This window comes from Schistocerca gregaria, chromosome 4, assembly GCF_023897955.1.
Source record: "Schistocerca gregaria isolate iqSchGreg1 chromosome 4, iqSchGreg1.2, whole genome shotgun sequence".
NCBI lineage: Eukaryota > Metazoa > Arthropoda > Insecta > Orthoptera > Acrididae > Schistocerca > Schistocerca gregaria.
In genome coordinates, this window is record NC_064923.1 from 337,932,151 (window position 1) to 337,949,185 (window position 17,035).

General features: G+C 42.0%; 1 protein-coding gene across 1 annotated transcript in view; it reads left to right on the top strand.

Annotated features, from left to right (window-relative positions):
• The window catches only part of LOC126266708 (tryptophan 5-hydroxylase 1), a 240,407-nt gene that overhangs the window by 95,223 nt on the left and 128,149 nt on the right, over positions 1-17,035 (top strand). Inside the window, exon 6 of the mRNA XM_049971157.1 lies at positions 11,824-11,874. Within this exon, the coding sequence (XP_049827114.1) occupies positions 11,824-11,874 (51 nt within the window). The remainder of the gene's footprint in view (positions 1-11,823; positions 11,875-17,035) is intronic.

Sequence of the window (17,035 nt, forward strand, 5' to 3'; positions counted from 1 at the left end):
GAATGTCATTTTGTTGGCTGAATCTTGTTTCACATTGTTTCCTAATTTCGTCCTAGTTTACGGCCCAAGAATCAGACACGGTGCGGGTTCGGTGAGGATCTGGGCAGCCATATCGTGGTATTCCACAGACCCCGTGGTTACTCTGCAGGGCTACATTAATGCCAAGGAATGTGTGACTGTTCTAGATGATCAGGTACAATGGTACAATGTTTGCTCTTCAATCGTATCGCTTTGTTCTACGAAGACAGGACCGCTGTTCACACAGCTCGCATCGCCCACCACTGGTTTTGTGGGCACTAGGATGAATTGTCACCTCCTTGCACCTCACCTGGACACTACAGTCACCAGATCTCAACATTTATGAGCATTTGTGTTTCTGTGTAGAGAGAAGGGTGCGTGATCGCTATCCACCTAAATCATTGTAATATGAATTTACGTGAAGAGTAGTATAAGACCGGCTTTAAGGGACCTGTATTTATCAATTCCGTGACGACTGGAAGATGTTTTTAATGCCAGCGGTTTTCCTACACAGCATTAATTGTGTTTGTGGTGTTTCCGCATTTTTGTTCACCCTCTGTACAACACGGATTAAAAAGGACAGAGCGTCCACAGTCACTTAATAACACTGCAAAAAGATGCTTTAAGAAGGAGTAGTAGACTCTAAATTCCCACAGTTGTCAGAAGTACTTTAACTGCCTTTTCTACATTACCTGTTTCCTGTAGACGAAATAATGTTTCGTATTGTTTTAGAAGTTAGTGTCCCAATTCTGTTTCTGTAGTTCTTTTACATAGGTTCACATTAAAATAACAAAGTTGTCTCATGTGGTCAGTTATGATACACTGTGAGTTTGTTTTAACTTGATACAACTAGGTATCTAAAAAACAACGCATAGTGAGAAGACTAACGTTCTCCATTAAACGTTAATATTAGTAAAGCCGACATCTGCGTGCCACATCTGGCCACCTCCTAATCACTCGTTCAGAGTTGGCGGCGTCAGCTTTGCATTTTCTAATGGAAACTCCCAATTTTTATTGCATATTTGGATTCTACGTCTAAAAATACGTTCGGGTTACACAAACCATTGTTTTCCATTCATGGTAGATAGCGCTGTATTCGACAAACATCAGGTGTGCCCGATTTTGCAATTAAGAAGCGACCCATTTGATTCTACATTTCATTTACGAAGTAAATTACGTCTTTGTGTTTTAGCGGTTGGTATTTATGTTCGACATTTCTTTCATACTTCAAATTAGATTGTACAGTACAAAATGGTTAAGCGCTTCAGTGTCTGCTTAAAAACTAAGTTCAGTCCTATCCAGGAACAACGACGTGGAAGTTATAGTTTCTTATTCCCATGAAAACGAAGTCAAGCACCCCAATGATGAGATGCAAGGAGACTCGCCGATATCATGCATCTCAATAGGAAGAGAAAACTATTACATCAACGTCGTTGTTCCTGGATCACGCTAAACGTATTTTCTTACCAGACATTGAAATGGCTAATTATATTGTACTGTCCAACCAAATTTGCAACATTAGAGTAAATTTCTAACATAAATATAAAGCGTTGGAATAGAGGTTTACATGTACATCGTAAATGAAATGTAGAAGCAGATGTGTCGGTGCTTAGCTGCAGAAACACTTGATATTTGTCGAATACAGCGAAATACGCCACTAATGGAAAAGAATGGTTTGATTAAACCGTACGTATTTTTTGGCGTAGAATTAGAAAATACAATTAAAATTTGGGAGGGGGGAGGGGTATCATTTTGAAATACAAAGGTGATCCCGTTCACGCAGGAAGAATGGTCAGCAGGCGCTAATATTAACTTTATACCCAGAACTATTTGTTTCATATGATGCGACGTTGTCGAGATGTTCAGTTGTCTCAAGTTACTGCAAACACAGTGTAATTCCGACGAAGAAAGAAAACAATTTTGAAGAAAAAATTGTTTCATTTAGTAAAATTGTCATGGCTGTGATATGCACGAAGAAAAACGTCGTAAGTAGTTTCATTATTGCACACTAAGAGACCACAAAGAGTTCGTCTGCATCTTAATAGCTGTTTTGGTGCAGACCAAAGGGACTCGTCCTTCAGCAATTTCTTCTTACATTCTCATATGTATTCCTTCTTTCACATGGGCCATTGTAAATCCTGTGGTCAGATTTTACAGAGCCTACTTTATTTACGCTCATCGTATTTTCTAGACCTGTTTGTTACTGTAGACTGATCCAAAATGTTAGCACATTGAAAACTGTCGAGTGGTTTTTTGTATCTTTGTTTTTTCATTCATGTGACGGCGCGCTTAAATGTTTTTACTTCCATGTGTGTTTTTGAGTAAAAGGTGAGCCATTTTCTACATATTATTCTTATCGTGGTGTTTATTGATGATGTGCAAATGAGTTGTCTTGTTACTGTCAGTGGAGTCTCTGAGATGTAGTTCGGCTACATTGTTTTTTTATCGGCACTCGAATTTACTAAAAAACATAATACACGAGAATAACTTTAGACGCAAAAAAATCCTTCATAAATTTGTCAATACGGAATGTAGCCTCACCGGGAGACGCTGCAGTAGAACAGAAGCAAAGAGATAATGTACCATAAAAGGGCAACGCCATAACGAGGCAACTCAAGTTAAACAGTCGCCCGCCACGTTTCATGTCATCAAAACAAGGGAGCATACAGTAAACAGTGATATGAATCAACTGCTGCGTTACGGAGATGTTTAGCAAACTCAAGTGGCAGACTCTGCAAGAGAGGCGCTCTGCATCGCGGTGTAGTTGCTGTCCATGTTTCGAAAGGGTTCGTTTCTGGATGAGGTATCATATATATTGCTTCCCCCTACTTATACCTCCCGAGGAGATCACGAATGTAAAATTAGAGAGATTCGAGCGTTCACGGAGGCTTTCCGGCAGTCGTTCTGCATGCGAACCATACGCGACTGGAACAGGAAAGGGAGGTAATGACAGTGGCACGTAAAGTGTCCTCCGCCACACACCGTTGGGTGGCTTGCGGAGTATAAATATAGATGTAGATGTAGAACTAATTACGAAAAGACATCCAACTGTTGATCTTCAGTAGTTCTGGTTTACCATTACCAAACACGGCTTCTCAGCGTGCATGCGACGAGAAAGGAGGAGGGGGAGAAGTAAGAACCTACTTAATAAATCAGGGTTCATCTGGTCCATATGGTAGAACCCTGTAAGGACCCCTTGGCAGGGTGACAGCAAAGATGTCAACGATATTGAGGCGGGAAAAAACGATTTCGATATAGCGAAACTAGAGTAAGAAGCGTAACATTTAACGAAATCTTCCTTGCGTCTGACTTGGATCAAGCGATAGTGTGATCGATGTCTGTACCCAGAGATGACATCGGATCTTAGCTACAAATAACACCTCCAGTAATAAACACTAAGTTATGTTTACGGACCCAATCTTGTAATTCCAAGAGCAAATAAAATGAACACAGTAATTAATGTACACATGCCGATTTACCAAGAAAATAAAAAAGCATAATAAAGTAAGTTATGGGAAGTGGTAGAAAATATAACATTAAAAATTCAAGAAAACCATGTAAAAATGCAATTGGGCTATTATAATGCACATTTGGGGAAAGAGAGAAAAGTCAGGAAAACCATTGGTAACTTCTCTGTACAAAAATGGACCACTCAAAGTAGAAAGAGACTGGTGGTACTGTGAAGAAATTTCAGAAAGCATTGCGATCACCCAACAAGAATATATGTGAATTCCACATTGATCATATCGTAATCTCGTATTCACATCACGACGTGGTTTTAAATTTCGAGCACGTAAAGGAGGATATATTGACACAGACAACTACCTAACTCGAATGAAACTAAATTTAAAGCTACAAAATTCTGTAAAAAGACATCAGCAGTTCTTTAATTTGATACTGCTAAAATTCAACTCCTGCCATTAGCAAACGAGCTAGACAAAACACAGGCATAAAGTTAGGAATAAATCAAACACAAGTCTATTGAAACTGCTCAAATTCTATTTCCTTTTTAAAGATGGAAAACACGCCCTTGCTGGAATGAAAATCGTAAACAGGCAGTAAAATCGTGACAGAAGACATCAAAATCATGTAATAACTACAAATCATGAAATGGACATGACATGCACCTGGCAACCAGAAACTAAGGCTTAATATCAATTAGACAAACAAGAAAATAGTGTGAAAACAATTCTGTGAAACTGAAGAAGACTTCCATAACAACAACACTAGGGCATGTAATGAAACTTTTAAAACAAATCTAAACCGATATCAACCCAAAAATCTCTGCTTCAACAAGGAAAAAGGACAACCGGCGCTTAACAATCAAGAACACTGCAGAAAATTTTACAAATATTTTTGAAAATTTCTTAATTGCTCTGAACTCACAGAAAGATATCCACCAGAAACTTCCCTAAAAACGAATCCATATTCAGTAGCACCAAATGAAGACAAAATTACTAGACAAATTAAAAGGTTAAAAACTGACAAACTTCTGGTGAAAACGAAATTTGCAGAACTTCTGAAATCAGCTAGTCTACAAAATTTCAAAGAACTTTCGCTAGACCGACAAAATTTCGAATGAGTGGAAAACTGAACTGATACATCCACTGCATAAGAAGCTATGATTGTAGAGGGATTTCCCTGCTGTCTGTGTCGTACAGTATCCTATCTCAATGTCTCCTGGACCGAGCACAAATTGAACGCAAAACTGCTGCATATGAAGCAGGTTTCAGAACAAATAGACACATGTCATTGCATATCTCTCTTCAGGTCGCCAAATATGTGAAAATCACGCAGTGAAAGATCCGGGCCTACGGAGGATACTGCACTGCTTCGTAACAAAATTGCCGCGCGGAATTAGCCGAGCGGTATGCGGCGCTGCAGCCATGAGCTGTGCGGCTGATCCCGGCGGAGGTTAGAGTCCTCCCTCGGGCATGGGTGCGTGTTTTTGTCCTTAGGATAATTTAGGTTAAGTAGTGTGTAAGCTTAGGGACTGATAACCTTAGCAGTTAAGTCCCATATTTCACACACATTTGAACATTTTAACAAAATCGCTGAAGAGTAACCTTTGTCCGATTGGCAGTGAGGGGGCGTACGTTATCGTGCAACAGACGTCGGCTTCAGTCGGCCGAGGAATTATAAGAGGGGGTGTGGTTTTGGATCCGTCAGCGGCCGATCGCGTTCCACGAAACAGGAAGTGATCGTCTCGTCTCCCAGTAGGATAAATGTCTTAACTCGTGAGGTGATTACTTTTGAAGGGAACCATTCCATGATCCCGTTATGGCGGCTGTTCGGTTTTCGTTGGAATATCCTCTACACTTGCACACTGTCTGAAAATGGTCTCTTTCCGGCTAGTCACACCAAGCTGTTCTGATCTTGGGTTTTTCTGCCATGCCCAATATCTAGTAGTGAACTTTTTACCTACAAATTTTTCTCGCTGGTATATAAAGCTGTGTTGCATGATTCATTTTATTGTTTCAGTTTCAGCTTTAGTGTTGGTTTCGTAAAAATTCGGAATCTGTCTAGTTTGTTTCGTTGGTTCCATTCTTTTGATACAGTCAATGGAGATTTAGGCTGCATTTTTTCATATCCGACTGCCTATTTAAGTTATTTGCTTTTAGTCTGTACGTTCCTTCTTCAATATAACTTGGGCCAAAATTTTTAATGATTACTTCTCACTCTTTCGTTTGGATTCCATCAATGTCCTTCTTTTGGTGTAAAATGAGTGTTTCAGTCCTATAAAGAAACTTTTGTTTGATGACTGTGTTGCAGTGTTTCAGTATGGTGTATTTTGAGATGCACTTTTTGTTATAGATGTATTTTGTAAGCCTGAAAGCTGTTTCCATTTTGTGAGTCATAAGTTTTTTTTTAAAGCTACGAAGGTACAAACTATTTCCTTATTCGGAATTATTATGTTGCTTGACATTTAATTTCAGGACTAAAATCTGCTCTGTGTGTGTGTGTGTGTGTGTGTGTGTGTGTGTGTGTGTGTGTCTGTCTGTCTGTCTGTAGTCCCACATGATCAGTTCTTGGCAGTAATAATGAGAAGACAGGGCCTGGAAAACTCAGTTTGGCGTCAGTCTTCATTTTAAATATACGCATAATCTGAAACTTTTGGAGATAGATAATGAGTTAAGAAAGAAATGTTCTGGAAAAGTTTAATTTCATGAAAAATTTTTGTAGTATACGGTTAACTATCATTTGAATTTGAAATAAGGGAAAAACTTTGTGTCAAATACTGAAACTCTCATTCAAAACTCACATCCAATACTATGTAGTTTATCCAGTCGGTAGAATACGAAACCAAGTTGTTGCGTAACAGTATGTTTATTACGTTAATACCTTCCACACTACGTAGTTAAAACATTTCTCCCATAGCAGTTTATCATCTGCTCACCATAAAGAACCAAATTTTTGCAAGATTATTTACAAGGATCAAATTATACCAAAATTCAGCTTCATAGACCATCATTTTGCACTTTAATAAAGATTTGAAGGAAAAATTTAAAACTAGTAATAATTCACCTGTATAAAATGTCATGGCTGGTACTGAGGTTTTATTGTATTAAAGGTGAAAATGTAATACGTGATGAACTTTTTCTTTTTATTATTTTTAGGGGTGTCAGCATTAAAAAGCTCCGCATATGTTTGATTACTTTGCAAATAAGTTAATTTGTTACATATTTGTTGTTAAATATATATGAATATAGTATGAATATAGTATGAGTCATTCGCGCTCCATTTCAGGCAAATTCAAGATTTTCGAGCACCTCACTGTTTATGACATCATACCTCCTGTCGTAAAATGATATGATTTTACAGGTACATTCAGTGATATGTGTAGATACTGTAGATACTGCAGAAAGGAGGATGGGCGAAGTTTGCTAGAAGTCGCTAAGTGCGCTTATTCCCAAATACTGCATGAATAAAGCCTGTCTAATTTGCGCTCCGTGAGTCATTCTGCCTCATGACATACGCACAGTCTCCAACTTTAATACTTGTCTTATTCTTATTGTATTAAACCGTTAACATAAGATTATACCTTTTATTGACAACATTATAATAGCATTTCAAAGTTTTGAATCCTGAATAATTGTATAAAGTACTGAAAATCAAAGTACTGTGGCCTTAGAAGCCATTAGATAAACATCATGCTACTGGCGGTAGGTGACCGTTTTACCCATTTATTAATATCTCTATTGACAAGAAATGACCTGGCTTTCTGTCTGTAATCAATATTTTCTAATTTCAAATCATGCTTCATTTCAAATCTGGCAAAAGGCTGCAAAAACAGTTATTACAGTAATGCCCATCGCAGCTGTCAAAAATTGAAAGAATTGTTTTAGAACACTCAAATGAGAAAAACACAGTTCGCCATACTTCACGCCCAGCAAAGAAGTTTACAATCACAGCAAAAAGTATGATCTTATGCTTTTGAAAATTTTGGAAATGTTACGAGCTATGCTGATAGCCTATGTCATGATTCTCCACAGTCACAAAATTCTGGGGTTAAAATGTGATGTGAGCTGTATGGCAAGGAGAACTTGGATGAAACAAGCATTATTACAAAAGTAAACAAATACGCCACTTTTATACAAACTAGGCGTAGTGCCTTGGAGAAACACACTAAAATTTTACCAAAAACATTAACGTACAGAAAGTGAAGCATCAATATTACGAAGCGACTGTCTCCAAACCCCGAATCAGTTGCAGATTGCCTGTCTAACGGCTTCTAGGGGCAACAAAAATTTGATTTTCAGTGTTTAGCGTAATTATTGGCCGAATTTAAAATTTTAAAACGGTGTCGTAATCTACGCATTAAGAGGTATAATCTCACTTTAAAAGTTTAACTAAGTAAGACTAGGATTACAGTCAGAAACCGTGGGTTGTCTTGAAGCAGTGCAAATGCACAAACTTCATTCATCTAGTATTAAAGAATGAGAAGCTTTGCGACTTCCAACAAAATTTACACATAATTTCTAACCTTTGCGAAATTTCTTCTCGCTGACGCCACCCATCCACTCCCAAAAAAAAATGGTCAAAGGGAAGAAGTTTATCGCTTACTACATTTTCGCTGTTCAAGCAGTACAGCTTCAGCTTCAGACACGATGACTTAATTTATTACTTTCTTAGTGCCGACTCTATTCGCAACACAGTTTATAAACAGAATATACATATACTAGTTAATGTACGTGCATAAAATTATATCATTATGGAACACATAGCTCAGGAAATAAGACGTCATAGAAAGTTAGACGCGTGAAAAACTAGGTCATGCTTAAAAGGGAGCGTAGTAAAACTTCAACAACAGGCATGGCGTTTTGATTTATTAGTTCCTTATTAGGCCTACTAATTCTATTCGCAATACACTTCGCAGTCAGTATCTACATATATCACTGAATGTACCTGCAAAATCATACCACCTTACAACGGAAAGTATGATGTCGCAAACAGTGAGAAGCATGAACAACTTGATTTTGCTTAAAACGGAGCGCGAATTACCCAGATTATATTTACCCAGTGTTTCATAATAACAGCGTTAGAGACTTCCAGCAAACTTTTTGCAGTATTTGAAACTTTTTCTTAACTTTCTCGCATACGTTTTTAACAGCAAATATGTAGCACATTAACTAATTTGCAAAGTAATCAGACTTGAAGCTGATTTATACTTGGGGGTTCGATTCTTTAAAGAATTGAGTGTCTATTGGTAGTTATAGAACCTATGAATTTTTACACTCAACACACTGTAGGCATGATTTAGATAACAAATTCAGCAATCGTGAAATTTACAAAGCCGTACACGAACTCTCCCACTTTCGAAATAACTGCAGAACGACTACATAAAATATTTTGACTAATGAGTGTACGAATATCTGTGAAGTGAGCACAATGTACTATGCATGTCGCCAACGTCCAACAGAGGGTTACTGTGTGACTTCATACATTGCTCTTTGTTTACAATTTGTGCTAAGGGAGAAACTTTGACATTACTCTCATTTGCTCTTTATTTACACATTTACTTGTTACTAATGAAAAAAGTGATCATCTAATGTTGCTGCGGATGCATATCGAAATACGTCAAAGGTGAAATGATACTTTCCACAGTCAGGTAAAACAAAGATTTAATTTTACTGCCTGCATGGCCATATATAGAATGTTAAAAAGAAGTACATCGTATTTCGAGTGGTGGTTCTATGGACCGAAACAAGAAAAAAATGTCCATTAAACATGGGTTCTAAAATGCATATCTTAACAGCCATGACCACTTGTTCACCTTCGCCACAGTGAAACACACCACTTTTGCTGCAAGGTCTCTACTATTACGAACGACCTATAGAACGTAGTAAACGAATGATACCGTATTTCTCATTTATTTTCCGTGGATACTGCATGCAGTAAATATCTGTTAGTACACTCCTGGAAATGGAAAAAAGAACACATTGACACCGGTGTGTCAGACCCACCATACTTGCTCCGGACACTGCGAGAGTGCTGTACAAGCAATGATCACACGCACGGCACAGCGGACACACCAGGAACCGCGGTGTTGGCCGTCGAATGGCGCTAGCTGCGCAGCATTTGTGCACCGCCGCCGTCAGTGTCAGCCAGTTTGCCGTGGCATACGGAGCTCCATCGCAGTCTTTAGCACTGGTAGCATGCCGCAACAGCGTGGACGTGAACCGTATGTGCAGTTGACGGACTTTGAGCGTGGGCGTATAGTGGGCATGCGGGAGGCCGGGTGGACGTACCGCCGAATTGCTCAACACGTGGGGCGTGAGGTCTCCACAGTACATCGATGTTGTCGCCAGTGGTCGGCGGAAGGTGCACATGCCCGTCGACCTGGGACCGGACCTCAGCGACGCACGGATGCACGCCAAGACCGTAGGATCCTACGCAGTGCCGTAGGGGACCGCACCGCCACTTCCCAGCAAATTAGGGACACTGTTGCTCCTGGGGTATCGGCGAGGACCATTCGCAACCGTCTCCATGAAGCTGGGCTACGGTCCCGCACACCGTTAGGCCGTCTTCCGCTCACGCCCCAACATCGTGCAGCCCGCCTCCAGTGGTATCGCGACAGGCGTGAATGGAGGGACGAATGGAGACGTGTCGTCTTCAGCGATGAGAGTCGCTTCTGCCTTGGTGCCAATGATGGTCGTATGCGTGTTTGGCGCCGTGCAGGTGAGCGCCACAATCAGGACTGCATACGACCGAGGCACACAGGGCCAACACCCGGCATCATGGTGTGGGGAGCGATCTCCTACACTGGCCGTACACCTCTGGTGATCGTCGAGGGGACACTGAAAAGTGCACGGTACATCCAAACCGTCATCGAACCTATCGTTCTACCATTCCTAGACCGGCAAGGGAACTTGCTGTTCCAGCAGGACAATCCACGTCCGCATGTATCCCGTGCCTCCCAACGTGCTCTAGAAGGTGTAAGTCAACTACCCTGGCCAGCAAGATCTCCGGATCTGTCCCCCATTGAGCATGTTTGGGACTGGATGAAGCGTCGTCTCACGCGGTCTGCACGTCCAGCACGAACGCTGGTCCAACTGAGGCGCCAGGTGGAAATGGCATGGCAAGCCGTTCCACAGGACTACATCCAGCATCTCTACGATCGTCTCCATGGGAGAATAGCAGCCTGCATTGCTGCGAAAGGTGGATAGACACTGTACTAGTGCCGACATTGTGCATGCTCTGTTGCCTGTGTCTATGTGCCTGTGGTTCTGTCAATGTGATCATGTGATGTATCTGACCCCAGGAATGTGTCAATAAAGTTTCCCCTTCCTGGGACAATGAATTCACGGTGTTCTTATTTCAATTTCCAGGAGTGTATTTTACTGTAAACCATGTTCACAGTTCTGGGTATGGCCAGGGCTTACATTAGTTCTAATGGAACTGGTTCTTGTTTTGTTGAGTTTGTGAAATACTTTTACATTGTAATTATACCATATACAAACCTTTCTGGCAGATTAAAACTGTGTGCCGGACCGAGACTCGAACTCGGGACCTTTGCCTTTCGCCGGCAAGTGCTCTACCAACTGAGCCACCCAAGTACGACTCACGCCCCGTCCTCACAGTTTTACTTCTGCCAGTACCTCGTCTTCTACCATCCAAACTTTACAGAACCCCCCCCCCCCCTTTTGAATTTTTTCGACGTCCTCCGTCACTCCTCTCTGGTAAGGATCCCAAATAGCACAGCAATACTCTAGAAGAGGAAGGACAGTCGTAGTGCAGGCAGTCTGTTTAAGTAACCCTGTTACATCTTCTAAGTGTTCTGCCAATAAAACACAGTCTTTGATTTGCCTTCCACCCAATTCTATGTGATCGTTCCAATTTAAGTTGATATTGTAACTATAATTCCTAGGTATTAATTGAATGCAGTAGTATTCTGCAGGCCGCTTGCAGGATAAACTTAAGCCGTGCCATAATCACATTGGAGACAAAAATTCTATTGTGCATATCTTAATGTTCATAGATATTCCTACTTTATTCTGGGCACCACAAGGATCGCTAAATCCCGTGCCACAGTCTCTCTACGTATTCGCTCTCTCTTTGAAGAGGAGGTGGCTAACGCCTATGGTGTGCGCCTTCTCGGCTAAAGGAGCGCTCGTCTGCTTCCCCCGTTGACTGACAGATGGCAGCGCGGGAGCTGAAGTGGGCGTGGGTGGGGGAGGAGGCGGGGTAATCAGTTTCATTAGGCGCGATACGCGGCCAGTCGCAGCCCCTGAGGGGGAACCTAATAAGCAGCGGCGCTGAATGCGCCAATCGTGTCTGCTATAATCGCATTTCACCTGCCTGCAGCGGCCAGCCCATCCCCAAGGTGCAGTACACCGAGGAGGAGATCCGAACCTGGTGAGTGACGCTCTGTTCTGTTCTGTTCCTCTCCGCTCCGCTCAAGCTCGGCGCACGATTGGTGAGTACCCTGCTTAGCATAGCCGACTGGTGCTGTCTAGGGTGTAGCAGCGTGGCTCGCAGCTTGCAGTCTATATTATTGCACGCCAGCTCGAAGGCGAGCTACAAAGCATTCTTCCTTCTTGCACTGTAAATACTGTGACGACATTCGCTAGCCAACCGGTGTGTTCTCGAGTTCTGCTGACAGCGCCTGCCGTAACGTTGTTTATTGTTTGTTAACATTCACAGCTATACTATATAATTTCTATCTGATCGTCTGTCCTTTGTCACTATCAGAGAAACCAATTCCATGTCTCCCATCCTACAGCAGGGATACACAGAGCCCGGCCTTCTATCCTCCAATATCGTCTGTACTACATCGCGAACATTCCTAAACTTCCTCCTCCTGTTCACCTTGTTCTGTACGCCGACGACATTGTTTTCCTGTCCCTCTTCCCTAGACTCCAAATGTCTCAACGATCCCTCTAGCTCCATCTCACCAATTTTTCCAGCTGGTGTACCCAGGGCTCCGTAAAACAGCCTCTTCCGAAACCTAGGCAGTAGAACAAACAAGCCACTACTCCCTATCATGACTCTTACGTAATAATTTACAACTACTATTAATAACTTAAATGTCTAATACCTGGCGGGCAAACGACATGAAAGGCGCAGCTACTAACCAACTAACAGAAAGCCCATAACAAATGGAGACAAGGATTGCACCCTGCAAAAACCTTGATCAAACTTATTCTTTACTACGTCAATGTTGCCTGTATATCTGCCCTACCAAAGATCTATCATCAAATCATTTAGGGCAACATACTCAATCTTGCCTTCCACATCCATTTACCTTCACCCTCTCATGGAACCCTTACCAGCTCATCAAATTCTCACCACTTCTTGCTCACAGTGAACAAGCACACTACATACTCTCTCCTTATAAAACTTTAACCGACTCCCTCGTAAAGACAATCAAATCAGATCACTCTGATATTTATACATCCTACCAGCTACAACGCTTCCCTCTCTATCCTACACCACGACAAACCTCTTGTCTCCTTCACCTTCCACCATTACTTTCCTCTTCCATACCACCGTGAGGCATATCGAAACCTTGTCCCTTATCCTTCTCTCACTATCCAACCCCTCATCACCCCACCCAACTACCACTACCTCCACATTAAAACCATGAAGACACCTTTGCTAACGCGTGCAACGTACAATCCCACGAAATCCCTTTCCCTTTCACCTCTTAACTATATCCTTTCCAAGTGTCGTCCTACCAGTTTCAGTTGAAGTGTACTGTTGTTAAATACACTGCACCCTACTTTGTTAATTCTTTATTAATTTTATTTCAATTTAAAAACGAATAAGTTACAGGTTTATTTATAATGACATCAATGAAAATTATATATTTATAATTCTAAATACTATTGCAAGTTGTGGTATACACCACTTCTAACAAACACCGAACAACGCGCTCCAGTACGCGGCCGCCAAATGCATCGCTGGCCGCACTTTTCCGGGCGGCCCGCTGCTTCCATCGCTGGCCGTCTTCACACGCACGCTCCCTTACGTGGCCGAGAAATACATCGCTGGCCGCACTTCTCCGGGCGGCTCGCGGCTACCATCGCTGGCCGCCTCCGCGCGCGCGCGTTTGTCAGCACACAGCAATTGGCTACGTCAGGAAACATTGCGATTAGTTTTCCCTGGAAAACAGCGACCCCAGTCGACGGCTTTATTAACTAGCAAGCCTTATATAAACCCGGCCGCCGCCGCAAACGACAGTTCTCATGGGGAAGTGCACTACGCCGCGTTTCAGCTGCTTGTGGGTGACTCGCCGAACCCCTCGAGGCTACCCGGCTGCTCGGAGGAAATCTGGCGACTTCACTGGGAGACACTGAACTTCACTGCACTTGGGAATAATTACGGGACGTGCACCCCACCATGCCCATTTGCACATTGGTATAACCAAACTTTAATGTTCCATTACTTCTGAGTGTGAGCCTGGGTAGACGCTTGGCTAACATAATTGTTAAAAAGTGATTTGTGATTTAATAAATCAGACTGAAGAGGTTATTGTGTTATTCCTGGCTATAACACAAGTCATTCACTTTTTTAACTGTTTTTATCTTATATGTGTTTTAAAACTACAAAAATGTTGCTGACAACATGACAGATTTATACTTTCAGCAGTCTCGGAAGTGTTCTGGGTTTCTGACTGTGTATTGGCCCACTACCTGGTTCTTGGAGTAAAGTAAAGTTATCCTCGACCGAAAGGCTGGTTCAACGACTCCAGTGCTTTACTAGGAATGGTTCTATCGGACGTGGCATACTATTGCCTTCTTCTAACAATGTAATTAACTTATACAGCAAGTTATACGTGAACCTACAGATAAAAATGAGCTTTGAACAGCGGTGCAACTATATACAGATGAAACAAGCAGCAAGTTAAAGAAAAAGCTCGTGTGGCTCACTGTGGAATGAATTCTGGGTGTTTTAATTTGTCTTTTGACACTTACCTAGTTTACTATAGAGTGACGAATACTCTGAACATATCACTACTCTTAAACCACGAACGCAAGTTGCAAATTTCTTAGTCTGCGTTTTTTTCCCTCAAATTTCAAGTTTCTAGCATCGCTGGAAACAATATATTAGGTTTTTCTTCATACCCATTCCTCAGAAAATGAAAACCGCCTCTATAATTTTGAGCAACATATTAGTGTCAGGATAGGGCATGGCAACAAAGCCAACATATTTACTTACCGTTTATTGCTAAGAACTGTAAAATAACCGACCAAAATTGAATAACAGGAAACCAGTTTAACTAGTCTGTGATGCGCCAACTGGACAGCAGCTTCGATGAGTGACGTGTACTGGATGATACATGCAGATCAACTTAACGTTGGCTTGAATTCCGCCTGCATGAAGTAGCATACATTAGTCCCTATGCAAATGACACACGCAGTACAGTCTCGTGGAGACTGGATGCTACCTTAGTGTGACTTTCCCACATCGCACCAGTCCCACCTGTGTCGGAAGCGTTAAACCTGTACCAATACGCAATGTTTATGCGTTTTTGTCGAATTTCCTATTGTCCTAACAAACGAACGCTCGTTGGATACTGTACACCAATGCAAATAACTTCATGTTTTGCTATGCCATTAGAGAGCATAAATAAATAATTTGCCTGTAAACATTCAATTGTAAATTTTAGCTGAAAATAAAGCTATCATGTATCACGTGAAATGGGCCAGAAGCCACGTACAGAAAACGCCACTGAAAATTTGTAATATTCGTATGGACGGGTTTCTAGGAGGATACGCAAAAAGATTGAAAGATGGTAGTACGGAACAGGCTCTTAAAGTTCCAGAGAAACAGCGATGCGTGGGGGTACGATTTACTACGTTGTACCACAATCGACAGTGGTATCCCTTGCCACTTGACTAACAGAAGGATTGACAGAACACATCATGAGACGTGAGGGAATCGTCAGTTTGGTTACGGAGGGAGATGTGTGGGTGCAGGAGGGGTGGGCGAGGGAGGGACGGGAAGAGGGGGTAATAATTGACGAGGGAGGCCAAGGGATGAATACAGTAAGCACTTTTGAGTGGATGTAGGTTACAGAGAAGTTATTTGGAGATGAAGAGAACTGCAAGGGACAGACTAGGGTGGAGAGCTGAATCAAATCAGTATTCCGACTGAGGATCACAACAGGAATAGTTCCAGGTTCGTAATTAATGACTGCCCACCTTATTAATATCTACATACAAAGCAAGGGTGTTACTGAAGACTATGGGCAGGATGGTTACACTAACGAGGTAGATGCCCTGTCCTGTTCCAAATGTAACTGTGAACTGCACAGTGTTAAGTGAGAACGATATTCTGACACAATGCAGTGCCATAAACATCTTGCAGTCTCACACAGAACACTTCTCTTCAAAGGACAGGAGGTGAAGAAACGAAATAAAAATTTGTGTGAAGGTTGGGACTTGAACCCAGGTCTCCTGCTTACTACACAAACTGCACCACCCTGGAATTCTGGCTAACATAGCTTCACAGACTACTCTAGACCTTTGTGTTAGACACAACGCCAGCGTGGTGTAGTGGATAGCACATCTATATAGTAAGTAGAACACCTGGGTTCAAGTCCTGGCCTTGACACAAATTTTAATTCATTTCTTCAGCTTCTATCCCTATTGAAGATAAAATTGAGACTCAGTATGTCTCCAGGAAAACATATCTCTTCAAAGGACATCAAGCCATCTTTATTGAATGTTCTTCAGAAGGGCTGGTGGAACATTGTTGACGCTAATTGTCGTAGTGGCCCCTTCTCAGTTAGAGGGCCGGCACAACAGACAAGCAATGTGGGCTGCTGACCTCGCTTCAAGAGCTCATATTTAAACATCGCCAGTGAGTGTAAACATCAACAAACTTTCCGCATAATCACGGCACTACTTCGTGAAAAGCCATGTGACAGAGATCCACCAATTGGAACTAATGTGACGAAGTGTAGCACTCACCGGAATCGATGTTATTAGCATACCAGCAGAGTCAGACCAGCAGTGTGTACCTACAGCTAGTACAGCTACAGCCAAGACCTACGCTGGCTCTAGACCAGTAGATACTCGCTGTAGTCTTTCTGTAGAAATTTGTATCTTCTTGGGCGTAACGCCACTGGAATTCCATCATGGATCGGTCGCATAGCCACAGATTCAGTTCATTCATATGTGTGTTTGTTTGGCGCTTATCAACGTCTCTGTCGCTTGTATATCTGAGGCCGCCAGCGCAGTGGTGCGGTCCGTAAGGACGGAGCGAGAGCTGTAGCATCCTTCTTTCAGCTCACTTTGAAGATTGCCGAACAGTATATGGCCAAAATGTTAGATGAAAAAGTGTAATTTAAGCGGCTGGAAACCGAAATGTAATGGACCACAGTGAATGTGTGAATCTGTGACTGGGCTGCCCAGTCCACTAATTTTTAATCCTCACAGCTCGTCTGAGATGCAGTGGGAAATCATATACTTTCATCCCTGCTCCACCCAGCAGTCTTCATGAACCGACGTAGCATATGTATCAGACATATCAAGAAATTCGTCAAGACGAAAATCGAAAACTGCTTCCA